General features: G+C 60.6%; 1 protein-coding gene across 3 annotated transcripts; it reads right to left on the bottom strand.

Moving 5' to 3' along the window:
- Positions 1 to 1,205: 1,205 nt before the first annotated feature.
- NWD1 (NACHT and WD repeat domain containing 1) lies at positions 1,206 to 23,034 on the bottom strand. Of its 3 annotated transcripts, XM_055127685.1 has the most exons (20): positions 22,836 to 23,034; positions 21,517 to 21,976; positions 18,856 to 18,941; positions 17,875 to 17,991; positions 15,374 to 15,671; positions 12,799 to 14,065; positions 10,637 to 10,840; positions 10,277 to 10,436; positions 9,915 to 10,032; positions 9,349 to 9,507; positions 8,830 to 9,027; positions 8,572 to 8,694; positions 7,854 to 8,062; positions 6,653 to 6,925; positions 6,197 to 6,287; positions 5,765 to 5,919; positions 4,822 to 5,098; positions 4,090 to 4,640; positions 3,415 to 3,520; positions 1,206 to 1,815 (listed from the first exon to the last, which is right to left on the bottom strand). In XM_055127685.1, the coding sequence occupies exons 3-20, from the start codon at positions 18,937 to 18,939 to the stop codon at positions 1,520 to 1,522; spliced, it is 4,686 nt and encodes a 1,561-aa protein (XP_054983660.1). In that variant the 5' UTR covers positions 18,940 to 18,941; positions 21,517 to 21,976; positions 22,836 to 23,034; the 3' UTR covers positions 1,206 to 1,519. The 3 variants fall into 3 exon arrangements, with proteins under 3 accessions (XP_054983660.1, XP_004616723.2, XP_054983659.1); XM_004616666.2 differs by lacking the exon at positions 21,517 to 21,976; XM_055127684.1 differs by lacking the exons at positions 21,517 to 21,976; positions 22,836 to 23,034 and adding an exon at positions 20,151 to 20,513.
- Between the last annotated feature and the right edge of the window lie 798 nt (positions 23,035 to 23,832).

Raw genomic sequence — 23,832 nt, 5'->3', positions numbered from 1 at the left:
CTTCCAGCACTGATGGAATGATCCCGAAGCACTGACTGAGCTGGAGGTATTACCAGAGCATCTCCTGGTGTGACTGGGAGAGAGAGGGAGAGAGAGAGAGGGAAGGAGAGGGGCAGAGAAGAAGAGAGGGAGAGAAAGGGAGACACAGAGAGGGAGAGAGAGAGAGGAAGGGGCGAGAAGGGGGGAGAACACTTGGCACTTAGCACTGGCAGGATCACTCGTGGGGACTCTGGACAGTAGTGGAGGCTGGGATGGAGCCGAGCAGAGGGCAGGGCGGGCGGATGGGTGGGAGGGAGAGCGAGAGGCGGCTCTGGCACGAAGCCCAGACAGGGCTCAGCCGGTTCAGAGGCGTTTCTGTAGGAACAGCGGCTCCTGTGGGACGAAGCCCGTGAGGCAGCAGCCTGGAGAGCGACTGTCGGCAGCCTGAGAGCACCACCCGGGGGTCCCTACCAGTGCTCCTGGCTCCCCACCCACAGCAGACCGTTTCCCCCTTTCTTCGCTCTCAGCCCTGCCTTGTCTCCCAGGAGCCTGGGGAGCTCGTGGCATCGCGGGTGCGGGTCCTGGGTCCCTGAGGCAACTCTGAGACCCTGCCATCTCTGCGCCTCTCCCAGACGCAATCCAGCCCCACTAGCCATGTAGACGGGAGAGCGGAGGGGCCTGAAACGGTCTTGGGGGCAGAGCAGAGGCTGAAAAGAGCCACAAGCCCCCCGGGAAGGGGCTACAGCACAGCCAGACCTGCCCCGGGCACAGGAGCAGTCACAGCGACCAAGGTGGGCAAAGGGGACACCGGGTTCCTTCACACTGACCACGGCCGCCCCTCGATGAAGCTTATCGGGGGTCTCCTGTGGGACAGCAGCTGCGAGCCCTGGGCAGTCCACAGCATTGGGGGGCCAAGACCCGTTTCCTGACGCGTGTCATCTATGTCCCGGAGGCCCCACCCTCTGTCCTCAGACCCCCGAGCAGCCTTTGGCCTGTCTCTGGGCCTTAAGGCTGAGTGTGTGGTCTTATCTGTGGGCCAAACTGCTGTGTCATCTCGGGCCCTGCCTGAGACCTGACAGTGAGTAGCGGGGTGACGGGACCTCCCCACACCCCAGTTCTGCTGCTGGGGCCGCCCAAGCTGCCAGCACAGAGCTCTGCCCGCAGGCACTGCCCATGGCCCTTTCCCACGTGGAGGTGACACAGCCACGCGAGAGGAGCCTCGTGGGTGCAGGGAAGCCCTTTATTGGTGCAGAGTCCTTCCTACGTGGTCAGCGTTTGCTACAGAGCCGCGCACAGGGGCGTTCGCCTGGCTTGGCGCCACCTGGCCACAAGGCAGCCACTGCAACGGGTTTCTCCAGAGCTCCCAGGGCTACTGCAGCCCCCGAGGGACGAGCGCGACAGTCCAGTGATTTCTTGAGGCTCTGACGCGCCCTCTGAGCAGTCCTGGGAAGTGGCGCAGGGCACGAGGGCGCCAGGCTACAGCCCCCCCGCCCAGCCTGCCAGAACCCTCGAAGGTCACTTCTCGGGAGCCAGCGGCCCCTCACAGCAGCAGGCAGACCTGTGAGCGGCGGTGGCACTTGGCCTCGTCCTCCCGGGGGCCCTCTGTATCTTGCAGGGCCTCCTCGCCGGCGGCCAGTTCCTCCCGCTGTCGGCACTTGACCATCCACACGGCCTTTTTAAAGTTCTTGAGCGGGTCCTGCTGTGAGACACGAGCCGCGGGGCATTGGAAGCGCTGGCGGATGAGGTGGCCATGGCGAGTGGGTGCCACGAAGCCGTTGGAAGTGGGGATGATGCGGTTCACCACCGCGTGGACGAACTGCACGGCCAGCAGGGTGCCTGCAGGGCAGTGGGGCTCAGTGAGGATACAGCTGGCCTGGACCCCAGCCCAGAACGTGGGACTGCGCAGAGTGGGCCCAGGGAGGTGCCACCTTAGTACAAGAGCAGGAAATGGAGCCTTGCTCCCAGCTCTGTGCTTGGGGCTCACTCCTGGTTCTGTGCTCAGGGACCACTCCTGGCTCTGTGCTCAGGAATCACTCCTGGCTCTGTGCTCAGGGCTTGCTCCTGGGTCTGTGCTCAGAAATCACTCTTGGCTCTGTGCTCAGGGTTCCCTCCTGGCTCTGTGCTCAAGGATCATTTCTGGTGGTGCTTGGGGAACCATTTGGGATGCTTAGGATCAAACCCAGGTCACTTGCATGCAAGGCCAGGCCCTACCTGCTGTACTATCGATTCAGCCACAGATTTAATTCTTTTTTGTTTTTGGGCTTTTTGGAGGGGGTCATACCTGGAAATGCTCAGGGGTAACTCCTGGCTCTGTACTCAGGAATTACTCCTCGCAGTGCTCGGTTACCATATAGGATGCCAGAAATTGAACCCAGGTCGGCCATGTGCAAGGCAAATGCTGTACCCACTGTCCTATCACTCTGACCCCAGATTTAATTCCTTATGTACAAATAAATAAGCATATCCAAATCATTCATAGGCAGATATCTGTTCATGAATGTCAGAATTTATATATACAGCTGAGAATTGGGTTTTTGGTTTGTTGCTTTTTTTTTTTTTTGGCTTTTTGGGTCACACCGGGCGATGCACAGGGATTACTTCTGGCCCTGCACTCAGGAATTACTCCTGGTGGTGCTTGGGGGACCATATGAGATGTTGGGAATCCAATCCGGGTCGGCCACATGCAAGGCAAACAGTCTACCCACTGTACTATTGCTCCAGCCCCGCAGCTGAGAATTGTTTTCAAATAAATTAACTTTTTGTTTGGGGTCCACACCTGGAGGTTCCCAGGGTTTACCATAAGCTCTGAGCTCAGTGATCACTCCTGGTGGTCTCGGGGGACCATATGGCACCATTTGGGAATCAAACCTGGGTGCAAGGTTAGCACCCAACCCTCTGTACTCTGCAGCCCCTGAGATAATTTTTTTGATAGTTTATTTGCATGCCTGTTTGCAGGCCTTCTATAGCCAGGGCCTTGTAGAAAGTTTGGGAAGGTGTCTCTAGTCAGACTACAATGTAGCCATGCCCAAGGTCAAGTGTGCCTGTGGCAGTTTGGCACATTTATCACTACGTGTCCAGTTGTCCAGTTATAATGTGAGCAATGACTGTGTGAAGTTGCAACATATTTGATTATTGCAGATGCAATTCTGCAAGACTAAGCTGTCCTGGGGGAAACTATGTATTCGGTGGGGGGGCAGGCGCAGATACTCAGTGTCCTTGACTTCCCTAATCTCAGCCTGGGAGTCTGTCTGAGCTTTTTCCTGGGTCCAAGTGCACACCTCCCCCCAGACTCCCTCAGTGACCTTGACGGGACCCCCATATCGGGTGAAGGTTGACAGTAGATACGACGAGTGACTCAAGGACAGGACACGGGAATGGAAACCCTATCCAGGACTCCCAGTGTGCGTCAGCCCAGACCCCACAGCAGAGACTCACCGTCCTGCACGCTCCAGACGATCACCGAGCGGTCTTTGAGGCCGGCAAACACGTGCTTGTCATCCCAGGAGAAGCAGGCGCACTGCACGCCCCTGCAGAAGGAGCTCTGTGGGGAGAAGTGTGGGCCCCTCAGCTGGGGGGGGGGGCCTGCCAGGAGCACGGCCCTCACGGCCCTGCACGCTCGAGGATCTATCTGGGGCTCAAGGTCAGGCCACCCACTTGCCTGGTGTCCCCGCAGGGGCTTGGGGGTGGAAGGACCCACACCCACCAAAAGAAACAGGGCTGGGCACTGGAGTGATAGCACAGCATCGGGTAGGGTGTTTGCCTTGCACACGGTCAACCCAGGTTTGATTCCCCACATCCCATATGGTCCCCTGAGCACCGCCAGGAGTAATTCCTGAGTGCAGAGCCGGGAGTGACCCCTGTGCATCACCAGGTGTGACCCAAAAAGAAAAAAAAAAAAGAAACAGGGCTGGACCTTAGCACAAGTAGAGAGGGTGCTTCCTGTGCACACAGCGAGCCTGGCTCCGTCTCCAGCGCCCTGTGGGCTTCCTTGAGCCCCCCCTGGAGTGATTTCTGAGCTCAGAGGCAGGAGCTGGCCCTGAGCACAGCCACATGTGACCCCCAAAGCAAGCAAGCAAGCAAGCCCCCAGCGAGTCAGGTGGCAGCACCTACCGTGTAGCTGAGCTCCAGCCTCCACTTGCAGGCCTGCAGGTCCCACAGACACAGCCGAGACTCCTCTGACCCACTGACTGCCAGCTGCTCCCGGTGGCTGACCTCCAAGCAGGTGACGCGGCCGGCGTGCGCCTCAAGCGGGGACACCCTGGCTCCGGCACACTCATACACGTACAGGCTGCCGTCGCTCATGCCGTAGAGCACGCGGCAGTCTGCCAAGACGGCCGCACGGGCCAGCGTCTCAGGCAGCTGCGTGTAGAAGGTGTAGGTGGGGCCGTCGATGACCGGGCAGGGCTCGCCTGGACTCACGTCCAGCACCAAGACTGTGTGGTCATAGGCGACGGCCAGGCGCCGCTCGTCCTTGCTCAGGGCCACGCAGCGCACAGCACGCCGGGCCTCGGGCGGGGGGATGCAGAGCACGTCCTGGCGGGAACGCAGCGGGAACACCAGCACCGCGCCCGACACCAGCCCCGCCAGCAGCAGCTGCGCCTGCTCTGCCACCTCCAGGCAGCACACCTCATTAGACGTGTCCACGGCGTCCTGCTCCTGGCCTGGCGGGGAGGACACAGGGTGGGTCAGGGGCCCTCCCCGAAGCACTGTCGCTCCTGCCCCCAGAGAGGCCTGGATGGGGCCTGGATGAGCTTCCCCAGCGGTGCTCGATGTCCTGCACCTGCTCACCTTGCACCCATCCCCAGGAGTCCCTCCCGACCCATCACCTGCCAGCTCACACACCTTCCGCCAGGTCCCAGATGGACACCTTGTTCCTGTCCCCGATTTTGGGGAAATAGACGAAGGCCCCATTGTGGGACACAGCTGTGAGCCCCGTCCTGTCCGGGAATGGCACGCAGGGTCCCTGCTGCTGCGTGCGGCTGAGGTCCCACACTTTCAGGGACGAGGACTGCTGTGACGCAGAGGCCACCAGGGCCCCGCCTGCAGCCAGCAGGCTCACAGGGGCCCCGACACCCTCCAGCACCGCCAGCAGAGCACCCTGTTCAGACAGGCTCCACACCTGAGTGGAGAGAGGGGATGAGCACACAGGCCCATGAGGACACCTGGAGTAAGGGGAGGCTCCTAGCCGTGTCTCCAGGGTCCCGACACCCTCCTACCTCCCGCTAGCAAATGTTCCTATTAGAGCCCAGGGCAGTTCTCAAAGTGTGTTCCAGGGAACCCATGCAGGGTGTCTTGGGCTGGGGCAGAAAAAAAGTCAAAAGAATTTGAGGTGTCCTCCGCTCATCCCACAGAGGGGCCCTGGGTACAACACAGAGCAGGAGGGCAGGGCACTGGCTGAGACTCCTTCGGCCTTCTCGAACAATGAGAAAGGGCTGCTAGACTCGGGGCATCGACGAGACGGCGTGAGGGCCTTACGAGAGCCGCTGCCTTGCGTCGTCCCTGACACCAAAACTCGCTCCATCCCAAAACATTTTTTTTGTACTTTTGGTTTTTTGGCAGTCACACCCAGCAGTACTCAGGGGTCTCTCCCGGTGCTGCACTCAGGAATCACTCCTGATAGTGCTTGGGGAACACTATGGGGTTCCGGGATGGAAACTGGGCTGGCCGTGTGCCCTCCTCCCTGCTGTCCTGGGAATGCTCTTTGGTGACCCCTGCCAGGCTGGCTGGTGCTGGACTCCCCTGACCTGTCCCCTTCATGGGAGGTGAGACCCCAGCTGCCTCTCACCTGGATGAGCGTGTCCTGGGACCCTGTGACCAGCAGGTTGTTCTGGAGCCCGAAGGCAGCTGCGCCCACCGTGTCCTCGTGCTCCAGGTCGCTGGCCATGAACCGGCAGAAGCCCTGCGAGTCCGCCAGGAAGACACGCACGGACCTTCCAAAGCCTGGAACCAGTGAGGGAGGCTAGGGTGCTGACATGGCAGTACTGGGGACTGAATGTTCCCGGCTCAGCTCAGTGCTCATGAGTGCTCCCATCTCAGTGCTCAGAGACTGTTCCCAGCTCAATGCTCAGGAACTGCTCTTGGCTCAGTGCTCAGAAACTGCTCCAAGATCAGTGCTCGGGTGCTCCATGTTGAGTGTCTGGTAGGGCTCCCAACCTTACTTCTCCTTTTTCCAGTCACTCCCCATTCACAACCCACTCTACCCCCAGGTACACAGTACCTGCAGCAAGAAGGGAGTCATCCTCGGAAGCCACCAGGAGCCCCACTGCTGCTGGGAGTGTGTCCAGCAGCCTGTCCTCCTCGGAGGAGACCTGAGCAGAGCAAGGACTGAGGGACCCACGGTACCGACTCCGGCTGTGCCCCTACACCCAGTCCTGGCCATGGGGCTGGTGCAGAGGCCCTAGGGTATGCGAGATCACCCCCACGGGGTGACCCTCTGACTCACTGACCACCCGCCAAGGTGCGGGGCCTGTCTCCACCGCCAGGAGGGTTTGGGCTGATTCCTGACCTCTGCTCACAGCTCCCGCCTCCACCCCCAGGCTCTGCTGCTGAGGTCTGCAGGGACCCAGAGAAACGCATCCCTGGTGCCCCGCCAGCTCAGCTACAGCTCTGTGGTCATAGCCTTGCAGGTGCAGGCTCGGGGGTTCTGCACTGAGGGCCGAGTCTCAGGACCTACCAGGCACAGGGCACCTTGGCTGAACCCGACGACCATTGTCCCCCGTTTCCGCACTGGCACCCCACATGTGGGCACCTCGTCCATGATGCTGGACAGCAGTCGCTTGCCCTGCCGCTTCCCAGTGGCTGAGCTCCACAGGCTGACCACACGGCCTGCAGACACAGTCAGCAGTACAGCCTGGGCAGGCAGGACGGCCGCACACATCCAGGGGTCCCCAGCATCCCCCAGAATGCAGAAGACAAGCTCAGCTGTCTCCAGGTGCCAGGCGTTGACCTAGGGAGGGGGCACGTGAGCAGAGTTCAGATGTGGACATGTGACAGAGCTCATTTCTGCTTCCAGACCAGGTCAGAGGCTGGATGGGGACCCTGGGCTGGAGTGTGGCCCCTGAGAGGACTCTTGTGAAACCCAGAGGAAATCAGCAGAAAGAGCTGACAGATTGATGGCAAAGGCCCGTGCTCACAGCTCACCCTCCAGGACTCTCAGCCACAAGCTGTGGAAACAGACGCTAGCCACAGGTCCAGGGCCACCAGTGGCCATGATTCTGTGGGTGCAACTGTGGCAGGACACCATCTCTCCTTCCCCTTGAAAAGGCTCCAGAGGGGCTGGAGCAATAGCATAGCGGGTAGGGCATTTGCCTTGCACGCGCTGACCCGGGTTCGATTCCCAGCATCCATATGGTCCCCTGAGCACCACCAGGAGTGATTCCTGAGTGCAAAGCCAGGAGTAACCCCTGTGCATCGCCAGGAGTGACCCAAAAAGAAAAAAAAAAAGGCTCCAGAGCCAAAGGCCAGCCAGACTTAGGTGTGGGCACTGCTCAGTGGGCACCACCCAGTGTGAGGCCCGGCCTCCCCACCCCGCACCCCATCTCTGAGACAATCACTGGGGAGCTCACCAGCAGCTGTCAGGGGGCCTGGGCATTCCCCACAGCACTGGGGCACTGAACTGGGGAGCTCCATGCTCAGCCTCCATGTGGAGCCACAGGGGCACAGCGGCAGGCTTGGGGCCACCTCCAGTCCCAGCCATGCTGGAGAGGGGACTCGCAACCTCACACATGCCACCCTGTGCTCTGGCACTCGAGTCACCTCCCCGTCTCTGGCTTTTAGGTTTTAAAGCCCCTGAGTGCCCCTTTCAAGGGGTTGTCCTCCACCCTGGCCCTGGACAGCCAGGCCCTGCTGGCCTCTACTGACAGTGTGGGCCATACCTTGCAGCTGGACACTGAGTATAGCACCTTCCCAGGCCCATCCACATGTAGACTCCAGGTCTGAGGCTCAGGGGGCTCCTGGGAGCCTCCATCCCAGATGGTGAACTTCTCCCGCCCCGCCTGCAGGTCCCAGAGGCGCAGTGTGTGGTCCCTGGATGCGGAGATGGCAAGTGTCCCCTGGGCCAGCACCTCCACGCCCTTCACCTCGCCTGCAAGCCACGGGAGGAGGCGAGAGTTGACACATCTCATGCTCCTACCAGCCAAGAACTGGGCTCTGACAGCCCCCCCCATCCCCTCCTTTTCTTTAGCTTTTTTGCAGGAGGAGCCAATCTGGTGATGCTCAGGGCTTATTCCTGGCTCTGCACTCAGGAATTACTCCTGGGGGTGCTCAGGGAACCATGGGAGATGCTGGGAATCGAACCCAACTCGGGTCGCCCGCATGCAAGGCAAATGCCCTACCTGCTGTGCTATCGCTCTGGCCCCAGAAGGAAAATTTTCTGCTACACTGAAGCTCTCTAGAGCAGAGTAGAGCTTCTTAGTGCAGAAACAGATAAATGCACATTATGTACAATGCAAATGGCCTCCACTGGGCAGAGGTGGGTGGAAGGGAAGTGGGGGGATGGACCAATGGTGCTTTCTGAGTCCACAGGCAGTGGCCAGGCTCCCATCAGGGGCCCTGGGGGCTGGGCTCTGGGATCTGGCCTGTGCACGCCCTCACCTGTATGTCCAGTCAGGACGTAGACTGTCTGCCACTCCTCCGTGTCCCACACGGCCACCGTGCCATCCTGGGTGCCCACCAGCAGCAGCTGCTTCTCCAGACTCCATGCCACGGCACTGATGCCTGTGCACACGTGTGCACACACACAAACACACACAGACACACACACAGTGGGAAAACTGAGGCAGAGGGTGCCTCCCACCCTCTGGTCACCCAGCTCTGCTGTCTGTGGCCGTCCTGCCACAGGCTCATACTCACCCTTATGACATCCAGTGAGGGTGGCCAGGAGGGGCCCTCCAGGGGGCTGGAGGAAGCCGGCAAGGGGCACCAGCACGGGGTGTGGACACTGCCGGAACCAGCTCTGAGCCTGCTGGCACAGTGGCCCCACTAGTGCAGGGTGACTGGTTGAGAAGTAGAGCAGCCGGGCCAGGAGCTCCGTGTACAGGAGACACTTGTCTGCAACAGATGAGGCAGTCAGGGGTCCCTAGTTGCCCCTTCCACACCGATGTGTGTCCCTCCAGTCAGCGTCACTTCCAGTCCCATCCCGCTGCTCTGGGGAGCGCTGGAAGGAAATCGGGGGCAAGACGCCCTCTGCTGGCCACAATCGCCCCGGCACCACAGCACAGTCCAGCCACAGGCTATCAATCAAGGGACTAACAGCCCAGGGCTCCTCTTGACCTTGAGCTCTCAACCATGACCTTTTGGCCTGGTTGCTTCTGGGGTCCCAGCACCCCTCTCTCCTGGGGACAGCTACTCCTGGCACCCGTCCAGGCTCACCCAAGCCACGCAGCTCCACGGCAGGATGGCACAGCTGGAGGGCCTCTTGCACCAGGGTCAATTCAGCGCAGTCCACATGGGGGCCACACAGGGCAAAGTCGTCCAGCAGGGCCTCTAGCCCTCCAGAGATGCCCCGGCAGGAAATCCAATTCATGCTGCCTGCAGGGGAGGGCGGCAGCTGAGGCAGGGGTCCCCCACGCACCCCCGCATCTCATGCAGCACCATGGGCAGTGGGGACAGGTCCTGCCTGAGAGGGTGGCTTGGCAGCAGAGACCCTGTTTGCACTACGAGTCACGGTGAGAAATGACACTCAGGGGTCCTGGGACCGCACTCAGGCACGTGGTTGGGACAGACAAAAAGACAATGACGGGAGGGTTATGTAAGGGAGGGGGAGGGGCAGAGAGAGAGGAGCCAGTGATGGACAGATGGCCTGTCACTGCGGGGGTGTCCGTCCTACATACTCTTTGGGGGTGAGCAGCCCCCTCCCCTGTGACACCCCAATATCCCTGGAGAGCTTATGTCCCTGGGACCTCGGCTCGCCTCGGGTGGGGCCCGCTGACCCTCACCCAGAACCTCCTGCTTCAGCTCCTGGACACGGCCAGCACGCAGCAGGTGTAGCGGCAGCTCCTGCAGCTTCCGCACGTTGGCCACCGTGTCTGAGAACCACAGCGGCTGTGCGGCCACCTGCAGGTAGGGGGGTGGGACAGGCGGCTGGAGTGAGCACAGGGCACACGCTCCCATACACACGGGCACAAGGAACACTCTTGCAGCGTGCACGCTCGCACACGCTGGGCACAGAGCCTGGGTCGAACCAGCCAGGTCATAGTCATGCCTTAGGACCAGGGACAGGGGCGCGTGCTGCCCCGGGAAGGACACCGTGCTGGGCGCAGGCTGGTCCCTGCTGGACTGTGGGGTCACGTCCTCTCACCTTGCGGTCCAGGTTGAGGGGCTTCCCCACCAGTGGCAGCGTGATGAGCTTCTTGGTGCCCTGGCTCCACACTCCCGAGAAGAAGTCAGCCAGCACCCCGTGCCTCTTGGCTGCCTCAGGCCCCGACAGGTAGCGCGCTTGGACCACTTCAGCCAACTGCCTGTGGAGGGGCCACACTGGGGGACCCGCCTTCCAGGGCTGTCCTCGGGGTCCAGCCCCCACCAGCCCTTCACTTTGGCCACAGTTCTTTTCCTTTTGGATTTTGTGACCACACCCAGCTGTGCTTAGGCCCCTGCACCCCTCTTGAAACAAACTTCTCTGCCTCCCCCAACCCCAGCGCCATGGCTAAGCAGGTCCTACCTCTGGGCGATGCCCAGGAGAGTGAAGCCGTCCACGGGCCGCTGTGCCAGGCAGTGGCCCAGGTCGCGCCTCAGCCTCACCCACAGCAGCGGGGGGAAGCGCAGCAGCTCCCTGCTGGGTGGCGTCCAGTCCCGGTACACGGCCTGCAGCACCTCGTCGTCCAGGGACAAGATGTCCTTCAGCTCCGCCTCAGACAGCCCGTGCCTGCAAAGGAGCAGTGGTCGATGCTCCCTACTGAACCCACTCTGCAATGGGGGGGCCCGGCCAGAACAGCTCCATGCTCCGGGCTGTGTGGTCCTGTCCACGGAAGGCCAGAGTGTGGCTTCTGTGTTTTTTGGTTTGTTGGCCACACCCAGCGATATTCCGGGTACACCTGGTGGTGCGTGGGGACCCTATGGGATGCTGAGGTCAGCTGTGCGCAAGGCCATGGATCTCCCCATCGAACTACGGCTCCGGTCCCTGCCCTCATGTTCTAAACCTGCTCTGAGCTGCATGCGGATCAGCTAGCTAGACTGCTCCCTGAGGAGCACTTGTCCCAGCACCCACTTGTCCCAGTTTTCAACTCAGAACAGATTTATGTGGCTGATCCATAGGCACCTCTATTCTATTCTACGGGCTGGGGGCTGGGGGCAACGGTAGGGAGGGATAGGTTGCTGCCTCAGTTTCCTTATTTGCCCGACTAAATTGCCGAGTCCTGAGAATAACGGAACTGGGCCCACAGGGGGTAGAAGCTCCTGGTACCCCTGGTGCCTTCTGTCCCAAGACCTTGGCTCCACCCTGCCATCTGACCTCCCCCAAGGCCACGGGCCCCGCCTGTGGCTCTGGCCCTGTCCCACCATCTGACCTCGCGCAATTGCTTGGCTTCATCCTAAACTCTTATCCCCGCACCTGCCCTGGTCAGGCCCCTACATGGCCAACTGCTTGGCCCCGCCCATAGAGGGCATGCCCCTAGGCAAAAACACGCCCTATTGACCTCGGTCCCGCCACTACCCTACCTCCCCATCAAGCCACCCCCCCTGGGCCCCACCCATGGCCTTAGCCTAAACCTTGCTTTTCTGGGGACACCAAGTTGTTCTAGATCGGGCAAATCGGAGAGAAGCTACTCGACCTGACTGCAGAAAGAAGGCAAAGCACTCCACCAGAAACAACCGTGCCCCTCACGAATCGAAGTCTGACCAGCGCTGTCCGCATTTCTGGGTGCCCTGCTTTCTGGGAGAACTGGGTGGCTAATTGGAGTTCTTGCTAATGAGCCTCTGCCGCCTCCCGGGGAGGTTTTGCGGGAAGCCACCCCAGCTCATTATCTCTGATCTCAGCCCACACACCCCACATCCCTGAGCACCGGGGCCCTCCCTGCACCCGCAGCCAGGCATTTGCAACCACTGTCTCCTGCGGAGCTGTAAAGCTCTCGCCAGGCCGTGAAGATCAGTTTTTCCATGGCTCACGGGTTCTCCTGAGAAGCTTTCAAGCCATGTTTCTGGGATTCCCCTATTAGATATGAACTGATTGCTAAGGGAGGCAGTGCTGGTTCCCAAAGGAAAGACCCCATAGCCAAGAAAGTGGGAGAGGGGATGAACATTCGGGCTTCCAAAGAAGGCTTCAGGGTGGAGAAATAGCTCAAAGGAATGGAGAAAATGCTTTGCATCGAGGAAGGGTTCATCATCATCATGGTCCCCTGAGCACCACCAGGAGTCCCCAAACCCGAACAATAAATAATAAAGTGAACACACCCGCCACCACAGATGGAGGAACAAATTCACCCCCTCCAAGCAGTCCCCCGTGATCAGCCTCCTGGAGGGAACCAGACCTCATTGTGTGCCCCAGGAATCTTTGAAAATGATGCAAAGATGCAGAGGAGAGCAGAATGTTCCAGAGATCAGACCAAAGGGACTCAAAAACTCTAATGTAATATAGGTTCCGAGTGTAGGGATGGAGGGTCTCAGGAGTGGGTCCTGGAATGGGGTGTGCAGTGGAGATGCTGACCCAAGCATCGCACACAAAGACCACGGGGACAGAGAGAAGTCAGAGGAGCTGGGCAACTCGGCAGGACTCCAGAAAGGCTTCCCGTTGCCCTTCCTGTCCTGGGGCAGCACCCGCCCACCTGCCCACCCACACTCCTGGAGGGCCCACCAATGGCTCCCGCTTCCTGGCGCCCAGAGACTCACCGGGAAGCCGCGAGGTAGCCTAGCACACCGGCCACCAGCAGCCGTCCATGGGTCTGCTCCAGGCGCGCACACAGCTGGTGTGTGGCCTCCTCAGCTGTGGCAGCCAGGGGCGCAGGCACGGTGAACGAGGCCCAGCGGCGCGCCTCCTCGAAGGCCAACTGCAGCCGTCCAGGATGGCCGCACTCGGGCAGACTGGCCCACAGCAGGTCCTGCTGCCCGGGGCTCAGCGAGCGCCGAGCAGCCGCCAGCAGCCGCTGCACCAATTCCTGCGCCTGGCCCGCGGGCAGCGGCGGCACCTCCCACTCGGCGACCCCAGGCAGCGCGCGGCGCGCGGCGTCCAGGGCCCCCCGCGGCCCCGAGCAGGCCGAGAGGATGAGGTGGACGCGCGGGGGGCACTGGGTGGGCAGCCAGAGCACCCGCCGGCCCCAGTGCCCGCCGTCCACGTCATCCAGCGAGTCCAGCAGGATGACGAGGGACTCAAAGTGGCGGCCGGACACGGTGTGCAGGAGCGTGTGAAAGAAGTGCACGAGGCGCGCGCGGGCCGCCAGCACCTGCGCGGGCGGCGGCGGGAGCCCGTAGGCCAGACACACCTGGCAGCAGAGCCCCCGCAGCAGCCCGCCCGCACCCGCGCTCAGCCCGCTCGCGCCCAGCAGCCGCAACACCGTCACCGTCTTGCGGCCCAGCAGCGCAGGCATTTGCTCGGCCAGGCGGCACAGCAGCGCCGTCTTGCCCACGCCCGGGGGCCCCCAGAGCAGCACCGGCGGGTGCGGGCTGTCGTGGTTCTGCCGCAGCCACTGGCCCAGCAGCGCCAGCAGGTCCTGGCGGCCGCAGAAGGTGCGGGTGGCCTGGGCGCCCAGGGCCAGGTGGTGGCGGATCTCAGTGAAGAGCCACGAGGGCTCCGGCCCTGCCGCCTCCTGCTCCCGAAGCCGCTCCAGCACCTGGTGGTTGGCCCTGGCCACGAACTGCTCGCCCAGCTCCTTCAGGTAGCGGCCATGGGCCTTGTTTTTGGGGTTCACCAGGTCGCGGCTCCAGGGCAGCTGATGGGCCTTGAGGGCCCCAGGGCGCGTGTCAGCCAGCCTGCCCTTGAGGTCGCCCAGCAGGCGCTGTGCGTCCATGTCCAGGCAGCCGTCTGCCAGCCGGTCCACCAGCCATAGGGCACAGTCATCCAGGATGTGGCGCTGCAGGTCCTGGACCTCCCGCAGGAAAACGGTGGCGCCCTGCTCACCATCGGGGCCCAGCACGCCGCGCTCCATCTCCCATGCCATGACTGCAGGAGGGAACATGGGAAATGAGGGGTGTGTGGCTCACCTGCCACGGAGCTCCCCAAACTCTTTCCTGTTTGGGGGGCATGCCCGGTGGTGCTCAGGGATCACGCCTGGTAGGCTGGAAGGACCCTATATGACGCTGAGGAGTTGACTCAGATTGTCCAGCATCCAGTCATAGAGAACAGATGCACACAGAAAGACAGATGGATGGACAGACAGACGAACACTCACACACACAGATTCTGAAGCAGGTGGGCAGGGCACTGAGGCAGCAGAAAAAAACTGCAAATGCTGGGGGCCAGAGCTGGTTTGGAAGAGCCTAGGACCAAGAACATGCCCCAACACATTTTTGGGTCCTGTTCAGCTCTCAGGCTTTGTGACACTGAGGGTCTCTGTGACAAAGCCTCAGCTCCACCCTTGAGGCAAAAAAAGCAAGCGGCAGCAAACATTGTTTGCCTAGGTTCCAATAAATCTTTATTTATAAATGCAAGTGGCAAGCCGGCTGTGCCCCCTGGCCAGCATCTGCCAGCCCTGTCCCGGAGCATGCCGCAGCTGCCCTGAGGATCCGTACTTTCCAGAACCAGAAGCCACACTGACATCTCCTTGGAGACCAGTATTTTGAAAGAGCAGTCAGACCCGGGGAGTTATTTTTGAAGCCTCCCTGGGCTTGGCAGAAGCGCTGGCTCAGTGCGTTGGAGCCAGACACGCCCTTGGAAATGGGGAGTCAGTCTCTGAACTGTGAACATGAGCAGGTCACTCGCATGGGCAGTGGCCTGGGGGTCACTCCACACCCAGCAAGACACTGGGAGGGAGTTTGGAGGTGCCTGCTGGCTACCTTCTGGGTAAGGCAAGACCCAAGCCCCTTGGAGCAGGCTCCATCCCTGTGATGCGGGTCCAGCCTCCGTGGGGAGTGGGTACCTGCCTTGCCTGTGAAGTTCCAGTGCTAAGCAGAGCCTGTTTGCACCGACACTCGGAACAACACACACACTGGGCCGACAACTGCAGTGCCGGGGCCTTGGCTCTCCTTGTGCGGCCCTTAAAGCTGGGGGTGACTGGCTTGGATGCAGCAACACAGGTGTCCACAAGGGCCAGGTGAAGGGAGAACAACTAACCTCTCTCCACGGGGGCAAGAACTGCCTATTTGGGGGTGGGGAAGGCCAGGGCCAGGGGGAGGGGGGCGACGGGGCTCAGGGCGGATCGTGCTTCCTCTTAGAGGCAAGGATGCCCAGGACAGAGAGGTGGTCTTGCTCACGGGGGTGGGGGGGGGAGCCGTCCTGGCTGTAGCCTCAGCGGGGTGCCCCTCGCCTCACCTGAGCGGTGGTAGCGGCTGCACTGCTCCTGGGACAGGAGGCCCAGCCGGAGGGCGTCCTGGGCTGCAGCGCGCAGCGCGGAGCTCACGCTGGGCTCCTCGGGGCTGCGGGACTCGGATGCACCAGGTGTCTGCAGTAGGAAGGCGGGCGGCACCGCGTTCTCGTCCTTGCGGAAGCGCCGACACACCACCTCCAGGTCGCTGGGCCTGGTGGCCAGCTGGGCCCTCAGCACCTCCCACTCCTTCTCCTCAATGAGAGTGGGCAGCGGGCAGGGTCCATACTGGTCCCCCAGCAGCGCCTGGATGAGAAAAGGTGATGCTGAGAGCCCTGCGTTGGGACCCCGCAGGTCCCGCCGTAAGGAAAAGAATGTCCCAGCAAGAGGCAGAGAGAATAAGATGGGGGCACTGGGCAGGGGGCACTGCACTCAGGGGGAGGGTGGGAAAGGCACAGGACCCTCAACCTGGGAGTGGACGTGCCACGCTGGACGGAATCAGAGCAAGGATTGCTCCTCGGGGCTGCTGCGGCTGCCCTAGAGACAGCTCCTCAAGCACCGTGGGGAGCGCCAGCCTGCGCCTAATGACTTATTTACGAGACGCCTCTCAAGGGCCCTGCGCGGCTTGGATTCTACGGAATGCCCCCAACTCTGAGCCTCAAAGCAGCAGCTTGTGCCCAGCAACAGAGGGGACATGTGGGCATCAGGTGCAGCCAACTGTGCTCGGGACCGTGGGCATTGGGCCAGAGCCAGGACGGAAGGATGCACGGTCCCAGGCAGGTCCCCGGGAAGAAGGGCGTCACCTTCCTGGGCCCCAGGCCACCTGGAAGTGCCTTGTTCTTTTTGCTGCCTGCAATTTGGGTTGCAAAATCGAATCCCTTGGGACTCTCTTTCTCCTCTATCCCCCCCCACACACACCATGTTATTATTTTTTCCCTCTTTGCACCTCAATCCAAGGATCATCAGTTTCCTCTGGAAAACTGATTGAGAAAACTTCACTGGAGGAAAAGAAACAAATGAACAAAAAACCCAACCAAGGTGGGGTGGGGGTGGGGATGAGAGACGGCACATGGTGAGTGGGGTGGCAACACCCTGGCCTGGTCACCTGGGCGGCAGCCGGGATGCAGCACTTCAGAACTAGGGTGCTGTTTGCTTGCATCTCCATGACATGACTGCGTAATTTCGGGATGACATGACTCTGCTTCACCCCTAACTCTAGCCTACAGCTGTGTGCCAACGAGATCTCTGCAAAACTGAAGGAAAAAGGGAATGGAGCCAACGCACCAAGAAAAGCAAAGAACGAAGGAAGGGGCACAGCAGCACACGCCATGAAAGGAAGCCAGAACCCTCTCGGGAAAGCTCCTCTCAACCAGACAGGCTTGGGGCTGTGTGTGTGTGTGCGTGTGTGTGTGTGTGTGTGTGTGTGTGTGTGTGTGTGTGTGTGTGTGTGTGTGTGAACTCTAAAGGAACCCCGTAATAGAGGGCAGTGTTGCAGTGTTCTAGGGCAATAAGCCTGGGCAACGCATTAGGGGAACCAGAACTCCTTGTTATTGCTCCACAGTTGCAGTTCACTGGAATGAAGATGCTTGGCTGCAGTGTTTCTAACCCAAACACTGCCCTCTCGCTGTTTGTTCTCCTGGAAACTCTGTGTGTGTGTGTGTGGGGGGGGAGGACCTGGCCCTCTCTCTGACCTGCAGGAGCTTCTGGAGGACTGGGCCCCTCAGGGACAGCTGCACAATGCTTCTTTGCAATTGGTGGAGAACAGGTTCTCTCTCAAGCTTTGTCCTTGTTCTTCTCTAAACCTCCTTTCCAGAGGCCAGGAAACATTTTGTCTAAAGGGCAAGATAGCTAATACTGCAGCTGGGCTGTCAAGGCCATCTCTGTCCAACCCACTGAGAAGTTGTCAGGGCATGAGCAAATGACGAGATAGGGCTGTGATATGCAAATAAGTGTATATATGCAAATAAGTGGGTGATTCAAATGATGGGTGTGGCTATCTACGAATACAGTTTTATTTACACATGCCAACTTGCGGGCTGGGTCTCCCCAGAGAGCTTTATCATTTGTTCATGCTTGTTCTGCAGTTTGTTCCCCCAGATGTCACCCTTGAGCATACCTGGAATACAGTGGGGTGGTCCTCCTAGAGCAAAACACCTAGCTGTCATTTGCCTCATCTGCCCAAATGACCTTGTAAGATAGGGGTTGTCCTGGTGACAGACAGAAGAGTTCGCCTGGGGAAGGTGGTGAGGGGACAGGGGGAAACTGGTCCAGCTCCAGGTACAGGGAAGGGCTCTGTATGGAACAACGCCTGCTCCTCAACACACGGCCACATGATAGCCAGGACCCTGATTCCCAGCAGGTCCCCCTCCTCCCTGGCTACGGGGTTCCCAAGCCAAGAGAGGTGGAATCTCCCTGCACACATCTCTCTGCCGTACCGTCCCCTGCCCTCTCCACGGGGCATCTATTGCTGCAGAAATGCAGTGCTCCACCCTGCCCTCCACAGTCTCACCACAAACGCTGGGCCCAGCGATGTCCTCTGGCAGCGCTCAAGCTCCTCCAGACACAACTCAGGGCTCATGTGTGCAGAAGCCTCGCTGCTCTGAATGCCCCAGTGCAGGTCCACCACCTGGGGGTAGAGAGTGGCTGGTCGGGGTGCCAGGCGGGACCCCCCAGACCAGGCTTGAGGCTCCTTAGGCGTGGGCAGGCACCTGATTCTGGCAAATGAGTGAAACCTGAAGCCCACGGGTCAGGCCTTCTGGGGCCGGGTGAGGCGATGCACAGAGCTGAGCTGTAGGGACCACAGGCTGGACCTGGCCCTGCATGGACTCGAGAAGTGCCCTGTGCACCCCCCAAAATGAAGCAAAAAAGAACCCAGCGTTCTCCCAGTACGGTGCTCAAGACGGCTGCCGGCAGCGCTTGGCTGAGCAGGTGGGTGATTGAGGGTCAGAGAAGGTGTTGGTGGGGGGTGCAAACAGTGCAGCTCCAAACGCTTCTCCCCAGTCCCTGTTCAACAAGGCCCTGTTCACCTCTCACCCACCTGGGACAAGCACCAGCTTCTTGGGGACGAAGGTGACAGCAATTCGTGGGGCAGCTGACCCTCAGACCCTCAGTTTATCCGAAAGGTGGGCAGCCAGCAGGGAGGCACCTAACCAGCTGCCCCTCCTGCATTCGCCCTGCCTCTGCCTGCAGCACTTGGTCCCCACTGCCCATCCCCTGACCCTCTGTGTTCCTGGTAGGGTCCTTCGAGGGGCCAGGGCAATAGTACAAAGGGAGAGACTGGCCTTGCACGCGGCCAGCACGGGTTCAATCCCTGGCACCCCCTATGGTCCCCTGAGCCCCACCAGCAGGGAGCCCAGAGCCACAAATAAGCCCCGAGCGCTACCTGGGGTGGCCAAAACAACAAACAAAAAGATAAATTGTTGGGGGGTGGGTGTGCCCCAAGTTTGATCCCAGCACCCCGTGCGCCTGAGGCTGCACCCAGGGGCATTACCTCAAACATCAGCCCGTGCTTCTGGCAGAAGGTCTGCACCTCGGGGCAGGCGCTGCTGTGCAGGGCCTCTCTCTCGGCGTCCATGTCTGCGGGACAGGGCAACGTCAGCAGGGAGCCCCAGACACTCACCCCCATCTGCACTGAACATTCCAGGCAGGCCCCCTGACCCTCTCCCCCGCAGCCGGGAGGGACCCTTGTCAGGCTTCCAGGTGGCTCCAGGGCCCTGACAGGCATGGGGTGGGGTCGCTGGACGTTCTCATTGAACTCCCCCTGGGGGGGAGCACTGTCAAGGGACTGTGCCAGGGTGTGTGGAAAATTCTGGAAGCAGGTCAATTTGCATATCAGATTCAGATCAAACCCTGGGTGGGTGGGAGGCACCCTTCCAGCCCCTGGTGGGGGTGCTGCCCCCGGGGGGATCTGGAGCTTCATCCCATCTGCAGCATCGGGGGACAGAATGACCTGATCTGTGCTGGGGGCCCTTCAGAGCCTCTGGGGAGGGAATGGCTGGAGGGACTGCCCACACTTGTGTCCCCCACACCTGACCATCTGCCCACACCCGAGTGTCCACCCATACCTGAGTGTCTGCCCACACCCAAGTGTCCACCCACACTTGACCGTCCGCCTACACCTAAGTGTCCACCCACACCTGGGTGTCCACCCACACCTGAGTGTCCACCCACACCTGACTGTCTGCCCACACCTGATTGTCCATCCAGACCTGAGTGTCCGCTTCACCCAGGATCCACCCACTCCCAGGGTCCCACACCTGAGTGTCCACCCATAAACAGGGTCCACACACACCAGGGTCCCCCCCAAGCCCAGGGTCCTACAGCTGAGGGTCCACCACACCCAATGAAGCCCCTGTTCTCTGCGTGTGTCTGTGGGGGGCACTGCTCACTCCAGACCGTGGGCAGCCCTGGGTCTCCCTCCTGCCCTTCCCACTCCTGACCCCACAGGTGAAGCTACTGCCCCTCAGGTGCAACCCCAGAGATGGCCCTGGCTCAGCCCCCATGCATGAGACCACCCTTGGGGTGGGTCTGAGGAAGCCTGTGGGGCGGGAGGGGCTGTAGCTCGGAGCCTGCCTGGATCCCAACAAGCTTCAGGAGGCCCTGGGCAAGTTGGGGGCAGTAGGGTGCGGAGACCCTCACACCGGTGAGTTCAGCACCCCCTCCAGTGTGTGTGGTCAGGCCCCAGCACCCCATGAAAGAAACAGGGGTGGGAGGCCCCGTCCTGGCTCCCGGGGGGGCAGTGTCCCCTCCCAAGGCCTCTGAGGCCTCTGTCCCTGCCACACTCACCCGAGCCGTTGGAGCTGAGAAAGATGGACACGCCGCTGGCTGGGGGCGCTGGCAGGGGCCCAGCCTGGCCCTGCAGGAGCCGCCGGCGGGTGCCCGGGCTGAGGTGTCCCAGACTCATGTTGGCTGCCCCAGGCAAAGCCCGGCCGCCCGGACTCAGGGGAGTGGCCAGTGGCCTCCCGGGGGGCAGCCAGGGAAGCCCATTTGCCACTGTTGGGAGTCCGCACCCCTGGACGCTGCCGGCAGCTACCTGCAGCCTAGCCCCTGCTCTCGGGTCTGAGAGCAGCGCCCTCCTGCCTCCGCCCTGCGCCCGCAGGGCCAGCCAGCGTCTCGAAGCAACTGCGTTTCCTGGGCTCCGCCCTGGGATCTGGGGACCAGCCTCTGCGAGACCAAGTTCCCCGGGGCCCCTGGAAAACTGAGCCAGGTGAGCCACTGAGTAGGACCGTGGGAACCCAGCCCAGCCCTACTGCACTGGCCAGAGGCCACAGCCCAGGACCGGCCTCCACCGCGCCTGACACCGGCCTGAGCTCAGCTGTCTTGAGGGGCTGGGGGATAAAACACACCATGTCCCCTGAGCCCTCTGGCCTGCCTCCACGGGCTCCTGGGATATGTGCTGGCTGTTGAGACTGGAAGGGGAGAAGGTGCCACATGGAGGGGAGGACCTGAGACTCAGGGGGTCCTTCCCACGAAGGGTCTCAGTCCCCAGTGGCCAACAGTGCACACCCCACTAGGAGGGGAGTTGGTGCCTTATAGGTATCCTGGAAGCACCCTCCCTGATCCACAGACCCCTCCCAGACTCCGAAACCCATCTTGACATTCTCTTAGACATGTGCGCATGCACACAGACATGCACATACATGTACATATTCACACATGCACAGGGACACAAGGCACACACATATACACATATGCTTGCACACATACATACACACATGCACATACATACACTTATACATACATGCACACACAATCACAGACATGTATACACTCATGTATAGACACATACACATACAGAGCCCTGAGATAAACTGAACCTCACAGTCAGACCCAGTGAGCTACCACTGGCCAACCCCAGTACTGGCCTGCATGGGTGAAGCAGCGCCCTGAAGAAGGGGGTGTGAGGCCCCTCTGATCCCCATCACACTCTCACCTTGCACTGATGCAGCCCACTCGCCCACCCACAAATGGCGGGGGGGTGGCAATAAACACTTGGCTGCGCTGGGGTGCTGGCAGGCCCCCCTACCCTCAGGTAGGCAATGCCAAGGAGCCCTGAGCATTGCCATGGAGGAAAAAAAAAGGAGGTCTTGGCCAGGGTAAGACTTCCTCGTGACCTGTGCCACCCACAGCTGTGGAGGAGACCTTTGCATACCTGTGTATCTGTGTGTGCATCCCTGGGTCAGCCTGGCCCTCCAGCACTGTGGCCAAGGTACTGCAAGATCTGCACAGGAGGCCTTGCTGCCTAGACCTCAGCGCCATGGTCTGTGAAGTAGGAAGCTTCACAGAACTCTCAGAACCGTCTCAGCCCAGGGATGACCAGGAGCATCGAGGAGCGGCTTCAGGCCTCTGGGCGGAGCTTACAGGCCTCTGGGCGGGCGTATAAGCCTCTGGGCGGAGCTTACAGGTATCTGGGCGGTTCTACAGGCCTCTGGGCAAAGCTTACTGGACGCTGGGAGGGTCTACAGGCCTCTGGGCGGAGCTTACAGGTCTCTGGGCAGAGTTTACAGGCCTCTGGGCGGAGCTTACAGGTCTCTTGGCAGAGCTTACAGGCTTCTGGGCGGAGCTTATAGGCCTCTGGGCGGGCCTACAGGCTTCTTGGGGAGCTTACAGGCCTATAGGAGGCAAGGAGGCAAAGGTGGGCTTATTTTTTATTTTTGTATTGGGACCACACCCAGCGATGATCAGTAATTACTCCTGGCAGTGCTCGGAGGACCATATGGGATGCTAGATTCTAACCCAAGGTGGCTGCTTGCGGGGCAAGCGGCCTACCCACTGTCCTATCTCTCTGGGCCACATCTCCCCTGACCCTGTTATGCTCATTTTTGAATGCTGGGAGGTGCCTTGATCTTCAGCTTTCAGCCTCTGAACACAGCACTTAAAGCAGGAAAGACCAGGGAGTGCCCTGCTCTCCTGCTGAGATGGGGCCACAGGGGCAAGAAAGTGCATCCCACGATCTGTGAAAGAGACCAGCAGGGCGGGTCTCTCTGCTCCACTCCAGGGAGGCCCAGGCGCAGGCATGACCTTGTCCTGGTCTCTCCTGACCTCCGAGCTGCCCACTGGAGTTTCTTCCTTCCCCAGCTTCTTGAACTCCACTCAGTGCCTGGGCCTTGGTCACCTCCCCCTGATGGCTACAGGAAAGCCAGAAGATTTGACCTTGAAAACTTTCTTTGCCACCAGCCTGGCCTTCCCAGAGTCATACAGGACAGACACGGGGCTGGACCCCTCTCTCCTGGGGATCTCCTGGACACTGCCTGTGTCTGAGGAGCACCCAATTTTGCCCCTTGGGGTACCTGGACCACACCCCAAGTTGAAGACCATCATATGCACCGGACTGTGAAATCTGGCTGAGGCCCTGGGGTCTTTGCCCGTCATGGTCATGAATTTCCATGCCCATTTCCCCACCACCCTGAGAGGCCCGTGCCCCCCAAGTCCCTCTTGCCAGCCCCCAACTTCATTCTCTGTGATGCTCACCTCCATTGCTTCTCAGCTGCCTCACCGCTCTTCTCCCTGTGGCCCCCTGCGCCCCCCTCTGCTTCTCCACCAGACTCCCTGTGTTGCTGCAGACGTGTCTCCCATGGGAGCCCTGAGGTGGGCGCTGCCTGCTGTTGTCCTGGGCTCAGGGCCCCCACCCTCTGCTGAGAACCTTCTGGGAAGTTGGCCGGCCAAGGGAACCCCGGGAACTCTAGACCTTTTGTCTTAGGGACTCACAAGTTCTCCCCGCCCACCCAAGGCTCCCAGCAACAGGGGCTGAAAGCGATTGTTTGGTGCTCGGAGGCTTAGCCGGGCACTGGGCCAGATGGGCAGTTAACTGTTGTGGGTCAGGCAGAGAAGGCCCCGTGTCACACTAGGACAGAGACGTATCTGAACACAGAGGCACTTTTCGGCCATGTTCCCGCATGGACCCACTGAGGGCTGTGGCTCATGCTGTGAGTTCTGCTGTGCACAGCTGGGTGAGGGCACACCTGGGCTTTGGACCCTGCCCAGGGCCCAGGTTGACCAAATGCCTCTATGAAGCCCCTCACTGAGGACTCATGGGGTGATGTGAGGGCATCTGGGCTGTCCTCCAGACCACAGAGGGGACCAGCAAGGGCCAGATCTTCTGCAGATCCCTGGATCTCATATGGATCTTGTGGGACGCAGTGCCGGTGAGCTGCCTGTGCTCCCATGAGGGAGCACTCCCCCATGGCCTTGGCTTCCCGAGGAGGAACATGACCTCCCCGCACCCTGCCAAGTCCCTCTGCTCTTTTTTTTTTGACCTTTTGAGTCACACCTGGAGATGCTTAGGTCTTACTCCTGGCTCTGCACTTGGGTATCATTCCTGGCAGTGCTCAGGTAACCATCTGAGATGCTGAGGATCAAACCCTGGTTGGCTGCATGCAGGGCAAGCACCCTCCCGCTGTACTGTCTCTCCAGCTCCAAGTCCCTCTTCTCGCAGCCACATACACAGCACTGGGGATGCTTCTCTGTT

This window comes from Sorex araneus, chromosome 2, assembly GCF_027595985.1.
Source record: "Sorex araneus isolate mSorAra2 chromosome 2, mSorAra2.pri, whole genome shotgun sequence".
Classification (NCBI taxonomy): Eukaryota; Metazoa; Chordata; class Mammalia; order Eulipotyphla; family Soricidae; genus Sorex; species Sorex araneus.
Note: the sequence above shows the minus strand (reverse complement) of the source record. Positions and strands in the feature narration are given on the sequence as shown.

Excerpts from the sequence above, each read along its gene's own strand:
- NWD1 (XM_055127684.1), bottom strand. The coding sequence starts at position 20,268 with ATGAGTCTGGGACACCTCAGCCCGGGCACCCGCCGGCGGCTCCTGCAG. Across the intron at positions 15,672-17,874 it reads CGCTGGGCCCAGCGTTTGTG|GCGCTGCTGGGGGACCAGTA; the intron begins GTGAGACTGTGG and ends TTTCTCATCCAG. Across the intron at positions 3,521-4,089 it reads GGCTGGAGCTCAGCTACACG|AGCTCCTTCTGCAGGGGCGT; the intron begins GTAGGTGCTGCC and ends TTCTCCCCACAG.